General features: G+C 45.4%; 1 protein-coding gene across 1 annotated transcript; it reads left to right on the forward strand.

Moving 5' to 3' along the window:
• Positions 1-15,956: 15,956 nt before the first annotated feature.
• On the forward strand, positions 15,957-26,952 carry LOC139644868 (KH domain-containing, RNA-binding, signal transduction-associated protein 1-like). The gene is given in 11 exon segments (XM_071520382.1): positions 15,957-16,345; positions 18,367-18,488; positions 19,729-19,845; positions 20,273-20,419; positions 20,708-20,722; positions 22,281-22,414; positions 23,097-23,253; positions 23,255-23,329; positions 24,155-24,222; positions 24,610-24,668; positions 25,604-26,952. Coding segments are annotated over 11 exon segments (1,095 nt in total). The 5' UTR covers positions 15,957-16,251; the 3' UTR covers positions 25,711-26,952.
• Positions 26,953-27,366: the final 414 nt, after the last annotated feature.

Raw genomic sequence — 27,366 nt, forward strand, 5'->3', positions numbered from 1 at the left:
GACAAAGCAAAGTTCTGTGGGTAACTGCAGCTTATTTCCTCCTGTTGTATTCACTGTAATCAAGTGGATACATTTGCAAGTATTAGCATACTACAAAGGAAATCCATCTTACTGTTAAACCCCATATGGGAACACATTCTTTTACTATTTCAAAGTTACAACAACAAGCGCAATAGCTGTCAGCAATTGTAGCTATACATTTTAGTATCACACTTTTGGCCTTCCCTTATGGTTGCCACTGACTGGAGTTCAAAGTTTTACACTTGCAATTCACAAAGAGAGCTAAAGCAGACAGTTTGAGAGAGCATCTGTTAAGCAAGAATTGTCTGAACATTACTTGGTTGGGTAGCTCCTTGGTTCTCCTCCAAAATACGTCCTGTGAAATTTTAATGGGCTTTTTGCTCACACTTCAGCCAAGAAGTTGTTTGCATGGTGCTCTGAAATCTAATCTGCAGGTTAGGTAAGGACATACTGGTCTGAACCTCTGCCAGGCAATCAGATGGTGTTGATGTTGTATAACCAGTTACAGTGCCAATGCTACTCACTACAAGAATAAAGAACATCAATCAACAAACAAAAGCCATCACAAATATGTTCCTGCTAAATGAGAGAAATCTAAACAACACTCATGTAAGACATGGACTTTTAATAAGGCGGCTGATTATTGGTCAAAAGGTTTCACGTTGGTGCCGGCAGCGTCTTATTGGCTCTGATCACCAACTTATGTAACACTGGGAGGATTATTTTTCCTTGAATTGGACAGGTGTGGTTTCATAGCTGTATACACACTGTACTGTATGTAGCATAACCATTTCTCAAACCTAGAGAAAAGATACTTAGAGAATGTACTTGACTACCCCAGAAAATCATTACAGTTACACATTTATATTTCCGACTTGTTAATTGATTTTCAATTGAGCAGTGTAGATGGAGCGAAGGATTCGGCAGACTGCAAAGAGGCAAAATAAACTTGTCTTAGGAAATTGGCATTTGGAAAAAATTTAGTGTTTTATTGACTAGAGACATTGATTAAGGTGCTGTAATGGCAACATGAGAAAATTTGCTCCACATTCCTAACAAAGCTAGTGTGTGCTGAAATGTTGGCCTTGAGCCTGGTTGCTGACGCTGAAATCAGGAACTAATCCAAATATATTTCATCCATTAATCAACACCCCCACCCCCACAACCAGTGTCTGTGTGTGTGTGTGTGTGTGTGTGTGTATGTTATGTATGTTAGCAGGCTTAATCATTCCCTTTACAGTTGTGCAACACCTATGAAATGTAAAAACCACAGGGTGAAGTCCTGTGTTGCTCTTCAGTCATTTTTGCTTAGCTAAACCACATGAGGGAGACACTGTCTAACTTCATTCAGTGGTATGAAATGAAACTATTCTCACTGTGCCTGCTTGCTTGAACTGTATTGAATTGGCACTCCTAATTTTAAACCCAGCTTGTTAGAAAAATGTGTTAAAGGAAATTAAGAGCCTACATGATTTGTGTATGTTCACAAATTTCATAGTTACAGACAAGACTGGGGTCAAAAAGTATTTGCAAAGAATACCTAGCATTTGTTTTAACCTATTTGAAGTATCACAGGACCGTAGGAGGGGTTTTCCTAGGACAATACATGAGTGCCAGAGCGTTTAGACAATCACAATGATGCATTTGCAAGTGAAATTAGCGTACCTCTCTGTCTTTGTCTACATTATCTGACTCTTCCTGCATTGTCCTGATGCGGTAAAACCCCATTTCTCTGGTACGCTGAAGAGACTAAAGCAAACTCTTGAGAATTATCTGCAAATACTATCCGATCCAGGTCTGAACATGAGACAAATACTGTTCTTAAATCCACACTTAAATGTAAAGAATACATTGCCCTGTTCTGTAAACCCTGGAAACAGACTGCATTTCAAGGTACGTTTGGTTGGTAGTTTCAACACAGCAAAAAATGTCCATCCTAAGTCACTTAGTCTTATATTGAGTCTTAAACCTCATTTGTCTTAAAACAAGAGAAAACTTGTGCCAATGGGGTGAGATAATTACACTTGTTTCCAATGCAGTTTGAATTGTTTCAGCAGTGTCAATATCTTGAAACAAGGCAAGGACTCCAACATTTTTTAAACAAGTTGATTTGCATTAGAAACAAGCAAAATAATTTCACCCGCTTGTTCAATACTAGACTAAATTATTTTTTTGCAGTGAAGACTCCCCTGCGTTTTTTGTCGTTCGCACCCAAACGTCCAGCGTGGCAACTTTGGAGAAATGAGCAAGAATTGGAAAGTTAGAACCAAAAGTTAGTCCTAAAAACACCGCCTACCCCAGCTTTAAGTCGACTACATTTCTGCCAAGATATTTGGTCAGAGTGCTAAATTATTCGCCACAGGTCACCAAACTATCTGCTCAGAGGGAACATTGGTCCTGAATGTTCCCCTGATGTGATTCTATTTCAAAAGGTCTGGCTTCCAAATAGATTTCTGTCCATTTTCGCTTGATCTTTGCTCTCCATTATAATGAGAAAAAAATAGAACCCACAGGATCAAATGTGCGACTTGCTTCGGCTGGGGAATGGCAAGTTCCCACATCCTCCCATACCTAATTCTAATTGACGCCTATGATTGGTGCCATAATTGAGCTTTCTGATCCACTGAGAATAGTCTAACTGGATTTGGGGGGGGGGGGGGGGGTCAAAGACTGATTCGGCTCTCGTTTTCTCTTTCCTGTTCGGCTACTTTGTTTTATTGCCTTTGCTCGTTCTCCAGATTATTATCAACGGCTCCCAGGCTGCCAGGGAGATCAAGCAGGGCAGTAGAGGAACAAGGCCTCATTACTGCACTGTTAAACAACACACACACACACACACACACACCAACAAGTGTATATAGACACAAACACACACACACAACACCCATAAATCTGCATAGAAGCACACAAATGCAGAGACATATTCATACACACAAACAAATTCACACACACTCCCAGACACACACACACACACATAAATACACACAGGCACACATACACATAGGCATGCAGATATACTACACAAATTCACACATGTATGTACGTACACACACACAAACACACACACACACACACACATAGGTGCGAACATATGCAAAAAACACAGTCACACATACATATAACACACACATACACACAAACAGGCATACGCTTGTGCAGACACACTGAGAGCCCTGTACACACACATACACACACACACAGGCATACATAGTCATGCAAACATCCACACATAGACACGTACACACACATAACAAGAGGGCTCTGTGCACAAATAGACGCTCACACGTGCACACACACCTTTGCACACCAACAAATGCAACAGCACCCTGACACACACACACACACCCACACACACACACACCGATGCGTTTTGCCGGTGTCAGGCTTTGAGCCCGACGGCGCTCTTCTATCATTCATTCCCTCAGAAGTGTTTTTCATCCTCTTTCACCCCCCCCCCCGCGGAAAAAACAGAATTCATGACCCGTCACCTTTTTTGCTGACTGCACAGGCTGCCCGCCCGCCTTAGTAAACGATTTCCCCGGCTATTTTAGTCGCCTCACAAAACACTTGATGACACAAGTGGCATGGAAAGCGCGCGATTCAATTTGTCAGTGGTTATTACTTTGTGGCATCGACAGTTATGTTTTGATTACGGGGGCCGCTTTCTGTCGAGCTGGCCCGCCGCGCCGCTCTGTTTGCGGAGTGGACCAAAGTGTTTATTCCACCCCCCACCCCCACCCCGTTGGCGATCTATTAAATGCCCCTCTTGTCTGATTAAATTTCATCTCGCTGGAGCCTCACCTTTTTAAGGGGAAGGCGTCCTTTTGTGCGGGCCGGTGAATGGAGGCGAGAGAGAGAGAGAGAGAGGCGAAGTGGAGGAGAGAGTGTTACACAGACGGAGATAAAGAGAGAGGATGGAAAAGGTTACCTTCAGCCGGGCCCGCTGTGCGGCCGGGCAGATTGTAGATCTGGTGTGTGTGTGTGCGTGTGTGTGAGAGAGAGAGTTTCATCTACCGTCAATGCACTGATTTCTTTTACAGGATGTGTACATACTGTGTGAGTGTGTGTGTGTGTGTGTGTGTTTAAATAAGGCCCAGGCACCAGCCACGTTGGTCTTTCGCCCTTGAAAGAGTGACAGGAGGGTAGATGAGTAGGAACCTTTTCACCATGTCCTATTTCGCCAGACAAATAAAGGAAACCGCACACACACATACACACAATGACACACTCTATGCCCTGAATCTGTCAGGGCCTTGGTCCCCCTTCCCGCCGTCAGATAAGAATTTCCACAAAGGACTTGTCGCAATCTCGCCATGTTTTTTTTTTTCTTTTTTTTTTTTTTACCTTCCCGACTTATTCTTCTTCCCATAATTCAGAGGCATCTCTCCGCAGCGCCTGGCAACATCTAAAATGAACAGGAGCCGGTTCAAATGAAACGAACAAAACTCGTCTCTCCTCGGAGGCTTCTCCTCTGAGCTGGATATGTGTTTTCTTCTCCAATCTCTCTCTCTCGCTCTCTCTCTCTCTCCCTCTCTCTCTCTGGCCCCTTTGCTCCTTCCATTTTCCTCAGTAGGGTTGCAGTGCCAAAAAAAAAAAAACTCTTGCAAGTTGAAAGAAATTCCAACTTCTGGTTACAGAAATACAGAACCTTCAGATGTTCCAATGAGACACAAATGACAGCTACACATATATTTTTAACCTTCATGTATCCGGGGAAGGGCTTTTCCTTAGTATGCATGCTCTTTACAAGCACTTCACATTCACACAGGTCCACACATTCACACTGGGAGCTGCCCAGTACGACCACAGCCTTCTACTGGTGGCTCCACTGCAGCAGATGGAGGTTCAATGCCTTGCTCAACGGCACCTAGATGATCGTTTTTGCGGGAAATGAGAGTTTTGTTCCTTCACTCCTCCCACCGGGATTTTCCCAGCCACTCCTCGGGACTCGAATCGGCGACCTTCCGATGACAAACTTCCGAACCTTCAGATAGCTTAAGACACATCGTGCTCCGCCGTGTCGCCCACAGATACCGGCTTCCCAGACGAGACTCCCTCATATCATTTCACGCTCCAGCCGCCCCGCTGTTTCATAAGGGTTTAGGCTTATTGGCAGAGGACACACTCGTATGAAACACCTGAGTGTGCCGAGCTTCAGAGAGTCCCACTCTGCCCCTGCGCATCAAAGATAAGGCTGCGTCTCCCCTGCAACCCCCCACCCCACCCACAACCACCCCCACCCCCCCTCCCGCCGCCGCCGCACAGTCATCCCTCAGCAAAGAAGATTGAAGAGAAAGATTCCCCGGAAATTTCCAAAGCAGCAAACAGGATCAACAGCTCAGACGGCTTTTCACTTCTCAGCAACTTCCTTGTGCCCAGTGTTTATGCGTTATTTATGAAGATCCTTGTGTGTGTGTGTGTGTGTGTGAGCGTGTGTGTGTATGTGTGTGTGTGAAGGAACGGGTGGTCCTGTGATTGAATTTATTCTCCTGTGTACTGGAGTGTAAAAGATGCCAGAATGCTGTCTTTCACTTCAGTGATGATGTGTGACAAACACATGAAGAGGGAAGTTAAACCCTCACACACACACACACACACACACACACACACTTGCCCTCTAACTCTTGCCCGTTTACCATTACACACTTTCTGACATTCATATAAATAAAGCCACTCAGTGCATTATTACTTTAAAAATGGCCATAACCTTACACTCCCGTCTATGTCACTTTTATGGCTGCTGCTCTGTCGCCTGCATGCAAATGAGACTGGGAGTATCCAGGGATTCACACACACACACACACACACACACACACACACACACACATCCAGATAAAAGCTTTTCCTGCAAAGCCATCGCACATGAACTGGTTCTTGTGTTCATATTATACGAGGCAGACCGTTTCTGCCAGTCACTTTGCCTCTTCATTGCGCTACATGTTACAGATTGTGATTAGCCTGGTAGTTTAACACTAGAGTGGTCTGTCTCATATGGTCAGGAGAAGAGGCTCATGTTATTTTTTGTATGATAAAGTGGAAATTAAACCAGGGTGGGCAATAAACACCTGCCACCTGCCAAATGTGGGTGATTTTCAGCAGTGGCTTACATCAAATATCAGTCAGTCAGTCAGTCAGTCAGACAGTCAGTCAGTCAGTCAGTCAGACAGTCAGTCAGTCAGTCAGACAGTCAGTCAGTCAGTCAGACAGTCAGTCAGACAGTCAGTCAGTCAGTCAGACAGTCAGTCAGTCAGACAGTCAGTCAGACAGTCAGACAGTCAGACAGTCAGTCAGTCAGTCAGACAGTCAGACAGTCAGTCAGTCAGTCAGTCAGTCAGACAGTCAGTCAGTATACAATTCATGAAAACAAAGTAAAAGTTTGATTATTAAACCTTAGCTATGACTTTTCGCACAGTCTTAGCTCAATTTTAACTTAAACTCCCACTGTCCCGCCTCACAAGCCAGACGGCCAATCAGTTTTGGAGGCGGATCCGAGCGGGGCAACGTAAGCGAGATGCGACACGGCAGAAATGTTTGCTGTGGTATCGTAGTAGTATAGAATTTTTGGATATTAAACATGCACTAGGCAACGTAGAAGCCCAAGTGGCAGCGGGAATCTTTGAAAGTTTTCATTACCCCAAAAATCAAGGTTGCACCATCGTTGGGGAGTCCAGCTTTCTCTGGACAGAGCTGCTCACTGCTGTTTAGGAGACAGTTTGGATTTCACTCTCAAATTTCAATTCGTCAGTTGCTGTGGACGGAGAAGATTTCCCACTAGTGAACACACCGACACCAGAATTCATTCGGGTCTCAGTTTGTGGGGATGGAACACTCTTTTCTGCTGCAGCCCCACTTTGTTGTGTATTTTTACATAAAAATCTTGCCAAGTTCCGCTTTAAACTTGGCATCCAAGTCAAAATTCTGTCATCGTGACAACACTACTGTATACCCATTCCTGTAAGCTGTATGCTGAGAAAGTCTGAAGTTGAGAGATGAGGTCCTGCTGTTTGTTATTCTGCTTATCTGGACTGCTGACCTGTCCTGACCTCTGGCTGGACGTACTGTACACACACTGAGCCCACACTGTTCTTTCTGGCTGTGCTTTTGGCTTTCTCCGCTGGAGCTCGCTGTGAGAAGACACCTCTGCCCCGGCGTGCCCGAAGCGCCAGACACAACCGCGCTGAAACTCCGAGAAGCTTTCACATTCCTGCGAAGTGTGTGGGTGCGCGTGTGGGATAGTCGCATCAAGAGAATCTGTGAGACCAGACAGGGTGAAGACCTGTCATGCTGTGTGTGCCTTCTGTTGACGTGTGCATGTGTTTCTGCGTGTGTGTGTGTGTTTGTGAGTGTGTGTGTGTGTGTGTGTGCGCCGCCTACCAGACACTCTGCTCTCTCTGACAAAGAAAGATAATTAGAAACTTAAGCATCCAGCCCTGATCATCTCCAGTCTCCAGGAGGATTACATGCACTGCCTCGGCCCCTCTTCTCCATTCCGTTCTCTCTTTCCATTCCCTCTCTCTCTCCCCTTCCCTCCGTCGTCCTGCTTGACCTTGTATTATTCTAATTATTCTCATTACCGTGCGACTTCAGAGACTCCCCCATAGCAGGTACTGCACCAAAAGCGGAGCCTCGGCCCGACCTTGGAGACAGTCGGACGATGATAGCTCATTTAAACGCAACGGCGACGGCCCTTAGCCGCCGTGTGGGAGGGTGTGCGGGGGGTGGGGGGGGCTCCGCTCGGGGAGCCAGGCTCGTCTCCTACACAGGTAATTAATACGCTTATTAACTCCTCAGCTCGTATCATAATCAAAACTGCACGAGGAGAGTAGGGGGGAGGATATCTTAATGGAATTCACACAGCTGTAACTTGCGGGGGCGAGCTCGACGGTAGGAGAAGAAAAAACAAACTCCAAACTTAAAGTTTGGAGGTGACTGAATCACCGAGTCGTTTGAGTGTGTTGTGTAAGGTGTAAGCTTGAGTGTCATTGGGATATGGTGAAGTGAGGACATACCTATGCCCAAATTTGATCTTGTAGTTTTTATCATTAAAACTGAGAGCAAGGATCGAGCAGGAGTTCATGCGGAAGCCATTCAGGACCAATGTTCCCTCTAAACTAATAGTTTAGTGACCTATGTCTGACCTAAATGGAATTATGCAGCCAAAAAAGTGTTAAACGAATCAAAACTATCTTATATTTTAGATTCTTTAAAGTAGCCGCCCTTTGCCTTGATGGAAAGGCAAAGGCTTTGGAAAGAAATTCATACATAGGCATGAACACTATTTCTATTTGTCTAAGAAACACATTTCAAGCATTTAAGCATAAGCCTTTAGATCAGAATGGCTTTAAGAGAATGAAAAACACAGTACATTCAATCAGGTGCGTCCAGACTTTTGACTGGTAGTGTAGTTTTGGTGGCAAATGATATTAGATGCTTAGACTTGGCCCATAACTTCGGGCTTACTGATGTGACGCTCCTGGGTGAAAGTAGCAGCTAAGGGAATGTAATGCACAGAGCATTGCAACAAAAATAGCTTTCTTTAAAATTCAACTATAGTCGCTGAGGTTGGACGTCCTGCCCTGCCTCGGCACTGCAGGAAACACTGCAGGTAGTCGAGGCGGTCCATCGAGAATGCAGAGTTTCAGACGCCCCGGGCCACATCAGACCTCATCAGACCAGCCGTCTAGATCCAGGTGTCTGAGTCGAGAGGCCTCACCCTCTGCTTCGCCCCGTGGCGCGCGCGTGCGTGCATGTATTTATATTCCGCCGCGTGCGCACGTGCTCCTACTAAAGGCCAAACCAGACAAATCCGACTCGACACCCAAGAGAGACCCGGCAAACCCCCCGGAGTGAGGAGGGGGTCGAGCCGGCCCGACCAATCGGATTACGGAGACGACAAAAGAGAGGCGCGTTTCCTGATATTCGGAGACGCAGAACTCCCCCGGGGCTTTGATTGATGGCCCCTTTTTCGGGTCTGCGTTGAGCTGGTCGCGCCCCAAAAAATTCATAATGTAGAAGATAGAGTTTTGTTTATGAATGCCTCGTGAGCCGAGCACCGAGGTGAGAAACCAAACATTGCGTTTTAAATTAGGAGGTGTGATAAGATTTGCCGCTGTGGGGCCGGTCGGTCGGTCTCTCGCATTCAGCAGCGTATACATAAAACAACACAGATTAACATACAGTTGCATAGCTTTAGTCTTGCCATACTGGAGGGGAAAGATAAATAGAACATTATGTGGCCATGAAACATGGTTAATGCAAAAATGTTAATGTCTGGAGAATGAGCCAAATGTCACGCGCTCGTGCGTCCCCGCCGCAGAAGGCTGCAGAAAGCCGAGACAGTATGTGAATATTGTTCTTGGGGAATGAACAGGAAAATGTCTCCTCTACATAATTATGAATTCCCATGAATAATTTCCAGCGATACGCGGAGCGAGGAGGTGATAAATTGCATTTTTGTGCATTTGTTACGCGCGTGAAACATTGAAAGCGAGGGGTAATGATGCAGGGAAAGTTGGGTGACAGCGGCGGGCACTTTCCCTTTTCTTGTCTGCATTGGAGAGTTCTGTCTGGGGTGTCTGTCATTAGCCGGGACGAGCCAAACGAAGAGGCAGGCCTATCATTTTCACATGCCCACACACACACACACACACACACACACATGCACACACACCTCCGAGGGGTGCATTTGATCACACATCTGTGAGTCTCCGAAACATGGTGCTTTTGTTTACTGTTTACATGAACACATGCGAGCACATACACACATACAAATATTTTATGCACACACACACACACACACATGCGCCGCGATCAAAGAGAACCCTGAAAAGCAGCTCAAAGGCAGGATTTCTCTCCCCTTCTTTACCCTCCTATTTTATCTTTGTAAAAGAATAGAAGCTTTGAAGAAGCAGTGTGAAGAGAGGTATATCATTTCCAATCATTAAAAAATGAATGTGGGATGAGTTACGGCTATATTTCTGTAAATGCCCCGAAGGTAGAAAGCAGGTGAAAGAGGGGGGGGAAAATCTCAGTATTCATGACATTTCTTTATGGAGCTTTAGCAGCTGAGAAAGGCCTCTGATCTCCATCTGCATCGCCTCCCCTAACCGGCCTTTGAAGGCCTAAATGCATTTCTAATTAAAAGACCCTGCAACGAAATGCTAAATCCTCTATCGGTTTCTGAGATTATTTATAGTATTTCTGCTTTTCAGACACTATTCAGCGGAGAGAGGCAGGGAAGATGGGCGAGGGAGCGGGGTTTGACATACAGTATGAAATGGTCTGTGAGCCCTCTTTGAACCCGAGACCTCACCGAGCCACCAGAGTTTTGGTCATGAAAGGCCAGATATTGTATGAAAGGAAGTGCTGAACTGAGAGCCAAATGATGTTTGGTTCCAAAGTTAGACAAAATAGAGAATGGCACCTACTCTTTGAAAATGATTAACAGCACAAATTTAATACACATTATAGCATCTTTTAAAGGATAGTTAGCCTTGGTCAACAACACTTCTACAAACTGGATTCTCCATGTTTTAGAGATAGGCTATAGAATGGTCACACTTGAAGGAACACACCAAGTTGTTGGCAGATTGTTGTGTTGGTCAATTTACTACTATCACTCAGTAGTGTCTCATAGTGTATGCCACAGTCTTAGCATGGAGCTACTATCACTTAAAATAGGAAAGGCAAGGCAAGGCAGCTTTATTTATATAGCACATTTCATACAAAGAGGCAATTCAAAGTGCTTTACAGAGTAATAAAAATACAGTAAAGGTAAAAGATTTACAATTAAAAAGTACAGACAAGAGATACAAAAGATAAAAGACTTAAAAAGTAAACTAGTGCAGTTCAAATCAAGTTAAATAGAAAGATAAAAGAACACAACAAATACTCCCACTCCCACTACAACATAGTGTATGCTAAAGTGTTAACATGGAGCTACTACCACTCAACATATATGCTAAAGTGTTAGCATGGAGCCTACTATCACTCAACATAGTGTATGCTAAAGAGTCTATCTATCTATCTATTATTCATTTGTCTTATTTATTCGTCTGTCATGTATTAATAATGAATTAATTTATTCATCCATCATTCAAAATGTTTAGTAGGCTATTTTGTAAATTAACTCTTCAAATCCACAATCATAAATGCAGCTTCAGAATGTCATGTAATTCTAATTCAAGAAAGCTGTGTTCATACATGCAGATGCTATAACATGTAGCAGCATATGCACATTATAAAGTGCCTTGGATACAACGTGTCTGTGTGTAATGGAGCAGCCTTGCCTGAAGCCCTGGGAGCCTTAAATATCTCCCACAGCCAGCTAATGTTTGCTTACTGATTCAAGGGAAGGGTTGAATGCAGACTGTTACCTGTACGATCTCCCAGAGGTACCACTGGATATAAAAACTTAACGAGCCACAGGGCATTATGTGAAAATATATATGTGTCTATAAACACTGTATTGGCTTTCCATTTGGGTTCAATGAATGCGGCTGTGTAGCATAAATCAATACTGTAGGATAAGGATCTTTGGTGGGAGAGCGTACAGCGCTTAGATCAAAGTATCAAGGAGAGAGGGAAAGCCCGTGGGTGTAAAACATGTCCTACATAAATCACACACACATGCATGCACACAGACACACACTCAAAATAACAATAACAGTGCATGCTTGCAGAAAAATCAGAACGTCGATGAAAATAACAAATGAAATCCTTGAGTATGAGTAAACAGATCCAGCCACTCCTCTGCCCCCCTGGGCAAAGCAGCGGCCTATTTTCTTACAGCACAAATCACACCAGTCAAATCAGATTGTATCATTCTTTAAAGGAATACACCAAGTTTTTGGGAGATTGGCCTGTTGGTCAAATTACCTGTTAAATGATGAGACCTAAAGACACTGAAATCATCAATGTGTACCCCGGCAGATCATTCACTCCGGTGCCCCGTGCTAACACTTTAGCATTATGTTGAGTGATATTAGGCTCCATGCTAACACTTTAGCATACACTATGTTGAGTGTAGGCTCCATGCTAACACTTTAGCATACACTATGTTGAGTGATAGTAGGCCCCATGCTAACATTTTAGCATACAGTGTTGAGTGATAGTAGGCGACTAGCATCACCTCGTGAGAAAATGAGAACTTGAAGCAGCTCTAAAGCTAACTGGTTAGTAATCTTAACTGATATGTGACCAAGTCTGGCAGTTTTGTGCAGGAGATTGGTAAAATGTACACAAAATATGATATAAAATTACATACCATTTTGAAAGGACTACTTTAGCTACCTGTTTCCATAAAAAGGGAAGTTGGCGAGTGGTGGGAGATTGTGTAGCCTACAGCTAAAAATCACTACGCAGCGGATGAGCCTACGTGGTTCCTCATGTGAAATAGTTCCAAAAATAAACATGGCCACATCAGTTATATTGAGTTGATAATATTAATATTTTTTTAATTTATGAATCTACAGGCCATTAACTGAAACCACTAACAACTGTTTCTTACAAAAAGTTAAGTCTTCTTACCTTTAATAATGCTAGTCGCCTACTATCACTTATGATAGTAGGCTCCATGCTAAAGAGTTAGCATGGAGCCTATCACTCAACATATGCTAAAGTGTTAGCATGGAGCCGACCATCACTCAACATATGCTAAAGAGTTAGCATGGAGCCGACTATCACTCAACATAGTGTAGGCTAAAGTGTTAGCATGGAGCCTATCACTCAAAGTGTTAGCATGGAGCACCGGAGTAAACTATCAGGGACACATGGATAATTTTGGTGTCCATATCACATAACAGGGTAAAAAATATTGTCAGTTCCAAATCCATGTTTATATTAGTCTTTCTAGACTCTTCTTACATTTCAGAAGACTGTCCACACTATAAGGGCCTAGAGTGGACTATGCTCAGTATTTCTCAAACGGAATAATTAAGTCTGTTTTCTTTACTAGGGAAACTCTGCAGTCATTCCTCTAATTCCTCTCAACCCCTGTCAGAAACGAAACAACCTGAAATGTCACATTACTTATTCATTGCAGCAAACGATGTTGTGATTTCACCTGCCATGGTTTTTGCCCTCCGGTTTGTCAAGAGGGTATGTTAAAGTTTTTTGGCCGCCAAACATCTTTTTTTTTGCGGTGCAGCAGAATATCTGAACGTCCTCGCTAATGGCTTTTCCCTGAACTGCCCAAATAAAACTCTCCAACCCCTCCAAGCAGTGGAGCAAGACTCCTGCGATGCAAATCTAACTCTCGGGTTTCCAGAGGCACGGAGTAATACCCGTAATGTAGTCCAATACATTTTCAGCAGGTAATTTTTTACAAAGCGTAAAGATATTCATCGAAATCCAAACCACCCGTGGAAATTTGAACAAATTTGCCTGCGTTGAGATTATTTTCACATCTTTGCTGCGGATGCCTCCCCGGAGACACTGATCATCAGCAAAATAATCACTTTGCGGGGGGGCGACGAGGAGAGAGGAAGGCATGGGGAAGAGATGAAGGGAGAGCTTGTTTTGCGTGGGTATGTGTGTGTGGGTGGTGTGGGTAAGCGGAGGAGGGGGGTGGGTGGGGGTGTTACAGACCTAAGCAGGTGTGACAGTTCTGAAAGCTTTCATGGGGAAAAAAAAGGTTCCTCCGGCCTTGTAGCGATGCTAAACTGAGCGTGACCCTCGGGCTGAACCCAGCCGTCTCTCGCTTTCTCTCTCTCTCTCTCTATCTCTCTTTCTTTCTCTTGGCTAAACTGACCTGAAGAACAGGAAAACCCTCCACTGCCGGCGTGGTTAGACATACAGTATGGGATTACAAATTCCCTCTCGCTCTCTCTGTCTGTCTCTTTCTCTTTGCTCTACCACTTTCACTTTCTGTTTCTCTGTTTACTACGGTATGGGAGGATTTTACTCAACAGCTCCAGGCCGTCAGTCTGTAAAACCTGTGATGAACCCTGCCTCACCCCGCCTTAAGCAGCTGCTAACCTACCTGAAAGAATGTCATTACTCTGGCTTTCAATGGTGAGTTTTAGTGTCCCACGATGGTGCTGTTTAAAAAGCTTTATCACCCAAGGGTACAAACTCTGGGGGAAGTGCTGAATTCTTGTCATTTTTGGGGGGAATTGAAGATATTGAACAGCGGCACATATCAGACTAACCCCCGTGTTTACCCCAATTCCATCTGCCCGTTTACCCCAGACTGTGTGTCTGTATGTTAGGGGACGGGGAAAGTCCACACAGGCAGAAGGCAAGGGAAGCGGGGCTATCGGATTGGAACTCCTCCACCTGCCAGGAGAAGTAATTCTTCCTTTTATGAGCCAATTGATATTCAGCTCACAGGCTATCCATTCTGTCAATGACAAGAGGAGTCAGGGCAACCTTGCAACCCCCAACACTAATAACACTGTAATGGTCAGAGATAGATCAACCTGAACGCTGATAGTTAGAGAGGGTGCGCGGCCTCCCATAAGTGTTTATGGCAGACAATATTTGCCTTCATTTGTTTTGAGCAGATGCACGCTTGGGCACACCTGCGGTCGATCGTAATAGTTTTCACTCCGGCGGCCCGATTGACAAATGGCCCGCCGTTTTTTTTTTTTTTTTGCCGTTTGCTCAAAGAGCATCCGGCCGCAGATAATGCACGCTGTATTGCTCGCAAACACGGGATGTGGAGGGGGGAACGGCGTGGCCTCGCTTTGTATGCATTAGGCCGGCTCTGACCTCTGACCCGCCGCGCGCCACTCGACGCTCGTGACAGGTTCATTACCGCCGTCCGAGTTGGAGGGGTGTGTGTGTGTGTGGGGGGGGGGGGAATCACTCCAAGATGGAGTCTGTTCCGGGCATTCTCCGACGATGCACGTGCTTTTTCTCTTGCGCATATCCCTCCCCTAAGTGTTTTCGAATCGATACGAGTCGAGAGGAGAAGGGGGGAGCAGGCAGGGAAAGGGCTTCTTCAGACGGGTACAGTTGTAGCCGAGTGTCCTGAGCTGCGGCCCGCTGCCTGTCATGACCAGCACGGCCACTAAGGGGCAGTAGATAGCCTAGAATGAAGCTGCCACGTCTCCAGCACCCTGCATGGACCGAGATTAAATTGCCAAATTAAAACACTGGTGATGCGTCAGCATGGATCATTATCATATTCATATTAATTAAGATAGAGCTGATATGAAAATTAATTGTACTGCAGTATTTGGATGTAGGATTCCCTTGCATGAGTTTATATTCTTCAGTCTCCCACTGTCATTATTCAGGTGATTTAATTTTGGGAATATCATTTCAGGTAAATCGTAGGCCAGGATATAATCCAGGTTAGGCCATTGATGTTGCTAGAATGAATTGGACAGCTGGAATTAGTGTTGAGTTTCTGGGTGGTCTTTGATTTTATATTAATAAAAAAACAAACAAACAAGACACCCCCTAAAAGCAGGAGCACCCAAAACAGTGCCGAAAATCTGATAGTAGTATCGTATTGTATTCCCTTACAAAAAAGGATATTATACAAAAATCACAGCAAAGTTATTAAGTCCCTATAGGAATATTACAGACATACCATATGAGATCAAACATAGCATAAAGTATAAGGTAAGTATGAGGTAATAAACTCTCTGTTGAATACCACAGACACACTGTAAGACCCATAAGGAATATTTCTACAAGTTCCTATAGGAATATGATAGGAATATTATAGTTTTTTTCCTCGGGGCAGAGTGACCTCGGGAGCAGCCTTGGTGACTCCATGGCTCTCTGGGTGGTCTAGACAGTTTTATTATAATAGCTGTAAAATATACGACAGCCCTTACCGCGGGCACACCCATAACTGCTGAAAAATCTGATAGTAGGGATTATCACTATTGGAGGAGGCGCGCAACAACACAGCGGAGTAGGCGGCGTCAGTCCGGCAAAGCTGCGTCCTTCTGAGCTCACTTCCGTCGGTTTGAGTCGGATCATTATTCTTCCAGTCTCCCCGCTTTTGTTCTTCCATTTCCATCCAGCCAGCGCTGCCGAAAGCAAGGGGGCTCCGCCGCTCCGGAAAGCACAAAGACGCAAAGCAGCGGGTCCGTCCGTCGCCAAAACGCACGGTAGCCACATGCGAAGCGCAGTCTGCGAAGCGGATAGACGGCACTCCGTAGTTACATAACTGGACTACTTTTTTTTCTGTTGTTGGGGCTTTTTTTTTCCCACGCAAATTTTTTTGTTGCACCGAAACTGATTTCTTCTTTGCCCCCCTCTAAACTCAAAATGGAGAACGACGGCAAATATCTCCCCGAGCTGCTGGCGGAGAAGGACAGCCTGGACTCGTCGTTTACGCACGCCATGAAACTTTTATCCGCAGGTAAAGTGCTCTTATGTCGCTTTCTTCTGGGTAGACGCGGGAGGGGGGGATCTGATCGCACCCTCTCCCCCCCCCCCAAAAAAAAACGCACACCTTCCATGCTTTGTGCGTTCGTGTGGCGGTACGGGACGCGGAGCTGCCCCGTTAACCGCTCACAATAAATCTCTGTTCACGGCTCGGTAATGAATGGGTTTACTGACACGTGTAGGGTGTGATCTAAAGATTAGCAATCGGGTAATTAAAGACGAGTTCCTTTGTTGGCTACAAATGTAACGCATGTTTACAGACCTGTTATTGCTGCACTGCACGAGACACACTTTAGCATGATCTTTTGAATTATTTCCTGCTCTCCTTCCTGCAGCTGCAACGTGTCGTATGTGCTAATCTAGCGTCCAAAAAAAGACTCGCAGCCCCCCCGTCGTGTCCGAGCTGCAAACTTGGACTCTTTCGGAGAGAGAGAGGACATGCATATGGCCGTGTGTGTGTGTGTGTGTCCCCGCTGCCCGAAGTCCCTGTTGATCTCATTGTCTGGCAGCGGCGTTGCGCAGTTAAAATGTGCGCCAGCTTGCGGGGTCACCTCGATACTTTGGAGGCTGAAAGGCGGCGGCACGGTGGCCTAGCGGCGAGAGGGAGCGCGCCGCGGCCGGGCGGGTCGGAGCGGAGCGGAGCGGGGGGGGGGGGTCCGAGCCCGGCGACCGCCCTGCCGAAGTGTCCTTGAGCAAGACACCCGAAGCCTGTACGGGGCTGCAAGGGCAGGGGGTTTTCCCTAAAAGCAACAAAAAGCATATAATTATTGTTATTTGTGGTGGTGTTATTATTATGTTCAATGTGGGTGGACACGACGCACCAGACCGGGCACTTTCGCTCTTGTAAACGTAGTTTGCTGCTTGTTGGGAACGTTTTTCAGTTGTTAGTTTGTTTTTTCATCAGCCAGCTCTAACAGCATGCGTTTAATTCCACTGTTATCCTTACTTTTTATTGTCTTTTTATAAGGATACCATGCAAATATCACAACAAAAGTATAACTCCCTGCAGGAAAAAGAAATGAGTGATGCCATAGTAGATTAAAAAAAAGATAACGTCACCATATACTCACTGCTGAGTACCACAGACACTCTATAAGCCTATAGGGGTGGTATAGTGATGCCATAGGATCTAAAGAAAATAACATATGATTAGGACACTATAAAGTTTCTATTTAGTAGATATACAAGTGCCAGTAGGAGTGTTGTAGTGATTATTTTGTCAGGGCGGCTCTGAGCTCCATGTTGTGTTGTCTTCCATGTGCTTTCCCAGTGGCTGGTGGGGGATCTGCTGCAAGCTGCTTGTGTTTGCTGCTGCTGCTGCTGCAGCCGAGTTGCTTGGAAGACTAGCCTGATAGTGGTAATGAATAACTTGACTGGCTTGCTGTCTTTGTCTGGGCATATAAGGCAAAATAAAGGCTATGAGTGAGAGTAAGAATGATCCAGAAAGACCAAGTGTGTCAGTGTGTTACCTCACTTAGACGTCTACTGTGGCTTCCCCCGTTCTGCAGCTGGTAGACTATACAGTGGCTGACGTGTTTGCACATTGCGGGCTCAGGAGCTGTCACGGCCAGGAGTGAGGAGGTGGTTTTGAAATGAACTGCTATGATGGCGCCGTTGGGTGCTGAGGGCGCTGGAAGATTGGGTGCTGTGCCGCTGTGGGTGAGGCGGCTCAAGGCGCAGCACGGTTTAACGCTGAACGGATGGAGTGGTGATGCTGAGCGGCTGTAGGCTGCTTCACAAAGTGTAGCCGTGAAAACAGATTTTTTTTTTCTTTTTAAATGGAGGTTTGACAGAGGCAGGATCACAAAAGGTACTAGGTTAGAGCGCTTACTGTTTTTGCCCATGCAGTACCTGCTACTCATGTGGAAATACCATTGTCTGACGTGGCTGTAAGTGCACATACCGGGTACCACGACCGGGACACACTTCACCACGCTGAATTCTGTTTGATTGCATGAACGCTGTCCTTTCCCCTCCCCCCCCCCTCCCCTCTAGAAATCGATAGAATCCAGAAAGGCGAGCCCAAAAAGGAGGGGGAAGCGTACCTGGACCTTTTCACAACGAAGAACATCAAGCTTAAGGAACGAGTGCTCATCCCCGTTAAACAGTATCCGAAGGTGAGCCTTCCCCCACCCCCCTTTTTTTCCCCCCCTTCTTTTCTTCTGTCCTCTTCTCCCCTCTGATCCCCCCCCCCTCTTGATTTAATTCATTCGGCAGCCCCGTTTCAATTACACAAAGCCATGGGGTTACTTGGAACTCTCAAATTACTCCTCTCGACCATGATCTTTTAGCTCTGGAGTATAATTACAGCAGATACCGCCGTGTTTTAGAACATCACTAAAAGGATCAAAATGTTAATATTGTTATGCTTAAGGGCAGCTCCAATTTCAAACTGCATTCGGCAGACTGGATCATCTCCTCTGTTTGCATTCGGTAAGCGTCTCTTTGCCGGCTTTATCGTCTAACCTCAGGTGTGTTCGTCCATGTGAAGTGAATCTATATCTGGCTCAGGCATATGGCGACATTGATTGTAGGCCTACTGTCTGTGACGCTGGAGCGGCGGTGCTGCAGATCTGCTGAGGTTCTAACCCGTCCTGTAAAACATACAGAAACACGTTTTTCTTGCTCGTTTGCCTCTTTTTAAATCGAAGATGGCTTAATTTATTCGGGTCGTCTTCGTTTCTCAGGCTGCTGTCCAGAAGCCTGTGTTGTGATTTTTAGGATTTGATCAACTTTTTGAGCTTTACAAAAGTGGATAGGCCACGGTACTTCAATAGATTTTCCTTTTTTTTTTTTTTAAAGAAGTTGTTCCGTTCTAACAAGAATAAGATCTATAGATGCTGCCCCACCCCGAGCAGTAGATCAATATGATGTAAGATCCTGTCTGTGGAGTCAGACAACCTTCTGATCTCAGAGTCGGTTTTATGTCGTAAATCAGACCGTTAAGTCTGGGTTGACGAAGCTAATGAGACAAAGCTTTTTTTTTTTTTTTGTGGATCCAGAAGCTACTTACGCAACTCCAGGAGGAATCGCTTCCTCGGAGCCTATGGTAAATGTATCTGAAGGCGACAGCTAATCGTGGAGAAACATCAAACCTACGCGGTAATTGCATCGCTTAAAGTCGGCGGAGGTATGGATCGCAGCCTTTTGACTACAAGTTGCTCGGATGATTGTAGGAAAGAGTTACTGACGGTGTTACGGCCCTCGAGGGTTCATATCGACCTTCCCTTGTCGATGTACTACTTAAGGCTGCGGTGTGCGCAACAGGCCCCCTGCCAGTGATCGGCAACGGGCTACCTCTCTGCGATTGTCAGGCTAATTTTATTTCTTTTATTGCTCTTGCTTTTTTGTTATCAGTTCAATTTTGTGGGGAAGATTCTGGGACCTCAGGGCAACACGATCAAACGTCTGCAGGAGGAGACCGGAGCCAAGATCTCTGTGCTGGGCAAGGGATCCATGAGAGACAAATCCAAGGTAAAAACACTTCTACACACACACACACACACACACCTGGTTACACGCACCTGTGGGAAGGGTACCTGAAGCCATAACACATCTGTCCTGTATTTGAGAAGGGGGAGGGGGGGGGGGGGTCCAGCTGGCGAACGCTTTGCCGGGTGTAGCTCATGCAAAAGTCAAGGGCGTCCATCGCACCGCACATCTGCCACGCACCCCTTTAGGAAAGCCCGCTAAGTGCGTTACCTACCAGGGTGATGTGATTATTAAGCTGTATATTGGAAGGGAATATCACACCCGCGCCCGATGCCTTCGGAGCTAGAAGGAACGCAATTACGCGTCGCATAATTCATTCGATTTTTAGCAGCTTATTAAGGGGGACCGCAGAATTGGCTGTGTTGTTTTTTTGTTTTTCCTTTGGCTGACTTGGCGCTCCGTGTTTCAGGAGGAGGGGCTGAGGAAAGGCGGCGAGCCCAAGTACGCCCACCTGTCCATGGAGCTGCACGTGTTCATCGAGGTGTTCGCCCCCGTGCCCGAGGCCTACCTGCGCATGGCCCACGCCATGGAGGAGGTCAAGAAGTTCCTGTTCCCTGTAAGTGGCCTCTGCTCCTTTTTTTTTTTTTTTTTTTTTTTTTCTTCTCAGCCATTGTCGTCTCGCCTGTCTGTGTCAAGTGCGAGACTGTGATGTACCATGAGCCGAGTCAGAAAGTGTGCCTTTTTCAAAATGGCGAGTCACAGCGTGTAAGTGCTGGGAGAGGGGAATGGAGGGGGAGGGGGAGGGGGGGGGGTGTATTTACCTGGAGCAAACAGACTGGACAGACCGGCACGTAAAGAATTCAGCTTAAGAGGTGGAATCGGGCGCCTTTCACCTTGTCAGCAGACCCCCGGCCCCTTCGTCTGTCGGCTTACGGGACCGGCCGTCCATCACTCTGTCTTCACCCGATATTTATGGAAGTAAGAAGAATAGGCCCGGAGACAGACCCGCCCCCCCGGACAGATCTGTGGTGAATTTTGCCCCGCACGACCTACGCCTAGTATATTGGTTTTATGCTGAGAGATTCTGGGGTTGGGGCCAAGTCGGCCCGCTGTCCAGCAAAACCCCCGGCCCACGGTGTTCTAACAAAGCCTCGTGTCAGACCGGGCCAATAAGCCCGGGATTTTGTGGGATGCCTTACATTTTTCTAATTAGCGCGCCGGAGTCCTCGGAAGAGAGGGGGAATGTAATTTGTATTAGGGGAGAGATGAATGGGCCGATGAACAGGTTGCGATGGCGTTATTGCCGCGTTACACAAAAGGCCGTCCCCTGCAGAACCTGTCGTTACAATTTAAGGCCATAATCTTTCAGGCTTGACTGCCTCGGGGCCATATTTTAATGAATAGCTGGGTTCCTCAAAAAATGGATGGACTTGATTTTTTGGTGAAATGATTGATATATTACCTGTAATGGAATTCCAGAAAGACTTTTTTTGTTCTTTCTTGTCCTATATGAATATATATAGCGATTGATGAAGATGTGGATTTAAGGACCCAAGACGCATTATTTTCTATTGAATGCACAATATTTGCATATATATCATTATGGCTGAAGAAACCAGGCTGTTACTTCAATCTGGACAGGTTGATGGGTAAAGGCATGTTAACTTGCTGGCTTGTTAAATGCAGTCGCAGTCCCATTGCTCCCGGCCAGAGATAAATTTGTAATCAGTTAAATGTCTTGTGTTTGCCTGCCTGCGCTGTAGATAAATTGAACGCTGCTGCCTGCACTGCATATTCTAGCATCCGCTTTTTTTTTTTTTTTTTTCCCTCTTCCCTTTTCACCCAGCCGTCATTAGAGCACCGTCACCGCTCCTGTCCGGGGACTGATTTATGAAAAAAGAATTGATTGGGTCACAGTGCGACTCCTGCAGATTGCTCCCGGGAGAAAAAGGCGGCGGATTGTGTCGCGGGATTTGTGCCGCTCAGACAGTCAGCCTCCGCTAATCCACCCCAACTTATTGTTTCAGAGCGATAGGATGGGGTAACCGCTCATGTAGTCACACACGACTTGCCAAGTGCAGAGACAAGCCATTTACCTTGTGCGCATGATGCAAAAGTACAGTAAGGCAGGGAGCTATGGATGTTCCCTATCTGTGCTCCCCCCCCCCCCCCCACCCCACCCCCTAAGACACACTCTGAGTCACCGACACAGAGTCTTTGTTTTGTTTTGTTCCGCTTGCTCTGTTAGGCATTAGAGGGATGCCATGTTTTCCAGCGGCTCAGTAATTGCCTTCCACTCTTTTATTCATCACTCCTTTCTCCTCCTTCCTCCAAAATGTTCCTTTCCTCCCTCTTTGTTCTCCATCTACATTTGCCGCCTCTTATCCCGTGTCCTCTGCTATTGTTTCTCATCCTCTCTCTCTCTCTCTCTCCCTTTTCATTTTCTTCCTGTGCGTGTGTTTGGTGTGTGCGTGCAGGACATGATGGATGATATCTGCCAAGAGCAGTTCATGGAGATGAGCTACCTGAACGGAGGCCAGGAGCATGGAGCCCGAGGCCGAGGGGGCCTGCCGGTCAGGGGCCGCGGAGGACCCCCTGCTGGAGCACCCAGGTGAGGAGACACACACACACATGCAGGGTCTGTTATATAACGACAGCTGCTGGGTCATTGAGGTAACAGAAAGACGATGCTGTTCGTCTACCACTTTGTCCATGTAGTGGATTCTGAAAGTGCTGAGCAAGGCTGGAATCACAAATGACATTTACTCTCGTTACTTTAACTGAGCAGCTTTTTTGGTACTTGTACTTTAGTAATCAGTAGTTTTGACATAAATATGATACCTCGCTACATTTTGAATCGCATCACATTTTTCAGCCTCTCCATAAGCATCTTTAACTGGTCAGTTTATGAGGGATGAGTGAGGGGAAGGTTAGGGAAAGTCAGTGAATGTCACTGGATGTAAACCCATGGCCTTGACCTGGTTACATTTAGTTTGAGTGTGTGGGTGAAGAAAGAGGGGTAGTTTGTGCAAAAGCCATCACTAACACATCCCTAAATTGTTTATTTCATGCTGAACTTCTTTATGCATTCTGTAATTTTTACATTTTAAATGAGCTACTTTTACTTCTACTCAGTCTCAGCCAAGTAACAGCACTTCAACTTGACAGATATTCTGGTGCTCTTTCCATCGCTGGCACTGAGTAGCATTTCTAATCCCCTACGTCCCCCCGCTTGTGCTCCCCTCTCCTCCTCCATCTTCTTCTCCTCCTCCTCCTCCTCCTCCTCTCCTCCAGGGGCAGGGGATGCCTCCGCGTGGCGGTGCCGCCAGGGGAGGCGTGACTCGCGGCGGCCCGGCCAGAGGCGGGGCGGTGAGGGGGGCGCCGGCGGGCCGAGGAGGACCACCGTCAGCGCCCTCCAGGGGAGCCGTGGCGCCCCGGGCCAGGCCCCAGCCGCCGGACCCCCCAGAGGATGGCCCCTCCACCCCACCAGCACGCCCCTGCCGCAGCCGAAGCCTACGAGGAATACGTAAGTACATCGTCTGATTGCCGATGCATGAAGCGGCGGTCTGTCAGATTGGACTTCACCAGACAGAATGACTATGAATCGTATTCTTCATAAGAGAAAATCAGCAACTGATTGGAACTCGTTTCGACATTTGACTGCAGCCACCGCCACCAAACAACCAGAGCAGCTTTAGATGGGTTAGAGAGGAAAACTAAAAACGTAAATGTCTGATTTTCTGTAGTTTGATCTTTTCTTACACCAGACTTCATATGAGAAATAAGGAATTGTAAATCAGAACTGGTTTTGAGATTTGACCAAGGACTGTAAAACAAACAATCTGTGGGGTTGGTTTCAGATTCCAATTCAGGCTACATTTCCAAATTCCAAAGTCAAAAACCCTTTAAACTTGAATGTACGTAATGCCGACTCAAAAAGAATCGCCAAGCCTACGAGGAATAAGCGGTACAACAGCCGGGGGGGGGGGGGGTGGCAGTTTTTTCTGTCTGAGATGCTGTCAGATTGGACTTCACCACACAGAGAGCGGCTGTGAATCAGTATTCATGACCTCTCCACTTGACAACGCTTGGCTGTTCCTAAATGAGATTTTTCTGGGCACCGCGTTTAGATTTGAACCGCTCGTCCGTCAACAGAGGAATAAGTGATTTCTGGCGGCCGGAGACAGAAGGGGGGGGGGGGGGGGGGGGGGGGAGAGTGTGTCTACTTTAGCAGAAGTGCGCTTCTTTCGGGGACATCTTGACATTCATGATTCATGAACGAGCCTCTCCTTCAATCTCACTCTGTCTCTCTCCTGTCCCACCCCCCCACCCCCACCCCCCCTCTCCGCAGGCCTACGACGAGAGCTACACGGAGGCGGCCTACGACTCGTACGACAGCTACTACAGTCAGCCGCAGGCGTGAGTGAATCCTCTCTGGTTTTTCACCTGCCGAGTTGCTAATTTCATTTTTTTTTTTTTTTTTTGTCTAAGGGGGATTTGGCGGACAGAAGTACAATTTTTTTTTTTTTTTTTTTTTTTTTTTTTTTTTTTTTTGCCGCTCTCTGCACAAATTCAGTGTTGATGACGCTCCGTTTTCCTGGTTGAACGGCGTTATTTCGGAGCGCCGAGAGGGACCGAGATGTTCCCAAGCTAGAGCATCGGGCTTTGATCCTATTCATGAGAGCCAATTATCATCCCCCCAGACATTACAGGCAGCAGCTAGTTGATGTTTTCCAAAGATTAAAAAAAAAAAAAAAGTAATCTCCCTCTTCTCTCTCTCCATGTTTTTTTTTTTTTGCCCATCAGAGAACCAGAATACTACGACTACGGACACGGAGAGACAACAGAGGCGTATGAGTCCTACGGTGAGGAAAGCTCATCTTCATTTTCAACATGGCAGCCCTCCTTTAATCACTGCAAAAAAACATCCATCCTAACAAGTCATGCAGTCTAGTCTCTCTTAAAATCGTGTTTTTTTGTGAGATGTTTTCATGTTTCCAAACTATTTTCTTGAATCAAGTGTCATTTCCGTGATACTAGTGGAGTGAACTGCCTTATTCTGCTTCATCTCAAGATACTAGTTTCTAGAGAAATTCCTGAAACCAGTTAAACTGCATTTGACATTGGAAACGAGTGAAATTTCTCACCGTGTCGGCGGAATTCTTCACGTTTTCAAGGTGCTATGTGCAGCATTTTAACATCAGTAAATCATCACCACATTCATTTTGAGACATGAGTATTACTACTGTATGCAAATGAGACCGTCCGTGGGAAGATAGGCAGCCTCTACCGGCCTCTACACTGCATTTTTGTATTGTGTTTGGTGGGGAATCTGCTGCACTGCTTTACGGCGAAAAGGGAGATTGCTTTATGGCACAAAACAGTTAAAGCTTTCAGAGGTTCTTGCGATGGAAGACGGTGGAGGAAGTGAAAGGCCGATGGAAAAATCACTTCCAACATGTTTATCCTCTTCAGTAAAGCGGAAGAGAAAACCTCTGACTGATGAAGCAACATCCTCTTTGTGACAGGACAATACCACTAGCATAAGATGGAGGCTATCAATCGTCTTGATCATGATATATAGATTTTTATATTGGACAATATAGTATATTAATGTTTAAAGCTACACGTACCACCTTTGTGAAAAATGCAATTTTACAACTGAATATGAGACTGCAGAGCTTGTTAAGATGGACATTTTTTTGCAGCGATTCCTCTAAATTAGAAAAGTGATGGTTAGTCCAAATTTAACTTTTGAATGTGTTCTCGTGTGTGTGCGTGTGTATGTGTTCCTCCCCAGGCCAGGACGATTGGAACGGCACCCAGCGACCGGCCCCGGGCAAGGCCCCCCCGCCACCCAGACCCGCCAAGACGCCTTACAGGGAGCACCCGTACCGACAGTACTGAAGCGGACTCGCCACCCTTAACGTGTCGCCCTGACTCCCGCCTGTCTCCCACGGCAGCTCTCGCTTTAAGCAGCCCGACAAAAGTAATTGTCCGTTTTGTCTTTGGTTTGGTCTTTTCCCACGCCGGACTTTTTACGAGAAAAGAGAAAATCGGGAACTGAAAATCGGAACTGTTTTTTTTTTTAGATTTGACCGCGAACTCCCCCTACCCCCTCCTCCACAACTCTCCCCCCACCAACCAACCAACCAACCAAAGCGGCTTTTAGATGGGTTAGAGAGGAGAACTTGCGACTTTTTTTTGTTCTTTTTGATTTGAGTTTTTGTTTATTTTGCTGTATTGTTTTTTTTTTTTTTCTCTGACCCCTATTACCCCCCTCTGGCTTTTTTTGCATTGTTGACCGTTAATTTTTTACTGTTTGGGAGTAGTCATTTCTAGTGGAGTTAGTGGCTCCTTATCCACTTGTTAGTGTCTAAGGAAACCATTTTAATTGTTTAAAAAAGAAAAAAAAAAAAGAATCTGTCGAGGGTCAGTTGCAGATTCCCATTTAGGCTACATTTCAAAATTCTGTTTTAATATAGCCGAATAAAAGACCTTTTAAACTTTCAATTATGTAATGTAGAAACAAAAAAATCTTAAATCAAGTGAAGGAAAAAGAATCAATGTTAATGGAATTCAGTACAATTCATTCTTGATGATGCTTCCCATTTGTTTTTAAATAGTTCTAAAAAGTTGTCCATTTAGACTTAGGCAGCAATATTTGTCATTGTACTTAGAGTTTTGAAATATAGCCCTAATAGACACTGTTGAGATGGACTGTCCTCATATCCTCAATTTGTTTTACATGTTAAAAGTTAATTTTAAGACTCTGAAGACAAAATGTTTGTTTTATTTATGAGAACATGGCCAAGAGATGGCCTCCTGTTATGCTAAAAACAGTTCAGGTCTTCAATTTTTGATCTGATTCTCTATAAACTGCATGCACAAAGTACACAAAGAAGGATTGGGACAAAAATCTCCACATGGGTCTTCTCTTTCTACAGAGAAGGGATCCTGCAGCTTAATCCGAACTATTGTACATATTTTAAAACGTCCTAACTGTACTTATTCTGCCACTAGTATCTGTACCCTCTCCATAAAATGCATTATGCTACATGTGTAAGCTTGCCTAAATAGGTAACTAAATCTGTCCAAAAGATGTTTTGCAGCAGTTTGTCAATAAAGCTTAGTTTGTTTTTTATGAAACTTAACTTGGTTTATTTGTTTCCTGTCCTAGTAAAATTTGAAATGGCCTTTTTTAAACAACCTTCAGCAGTCAGATGTAGGTGTTTTGCTTTGTTTCTCATTCAAAAACGCATTTTAAATCTAAATGAATGTATTGACGTCTGAAGACTTTAACCCTACTAAATGATGTCTTGATTGATTATCAAAAGAGCACAACTTATTCTTTCTCTCTCTTTCTATACTTTTTAAAAAGGACCCAGAGGTAAGACCTCTAAAATAACCTGGATAGCTTCCTAATGTGTATAGAGTTCTAAAGCATTGAATGCCTGGGTATGTATAAGACTTTTTCAATCCTCTTACCTGTGGTCGTAATCGTTAATGAGAATTGCATTGATAGCATCTGAAAATTAACTGAATTCAAACCATTCAGGTCTA

This window comes from Centroberyx affinis, unplaced genomic scaffold, assembly GCF_046629955.1.
Source record: "Centroberyx affinis isolate AG114_WGS23_722 - 3 ecotype Tasmania unplaced genomic scaffold, CSIRO-AGI_Caff_v1 ptg000795l_1, whole genome shotgun sequence".
In the NCBI taxonomy this organism is placed as follows: domain Eukaryota; kingdom Metazoa; phylum Chordata; class Actinopteri; order Beryciformes; family Berycidae; genus Centroberyx; species Centroberyx affinis.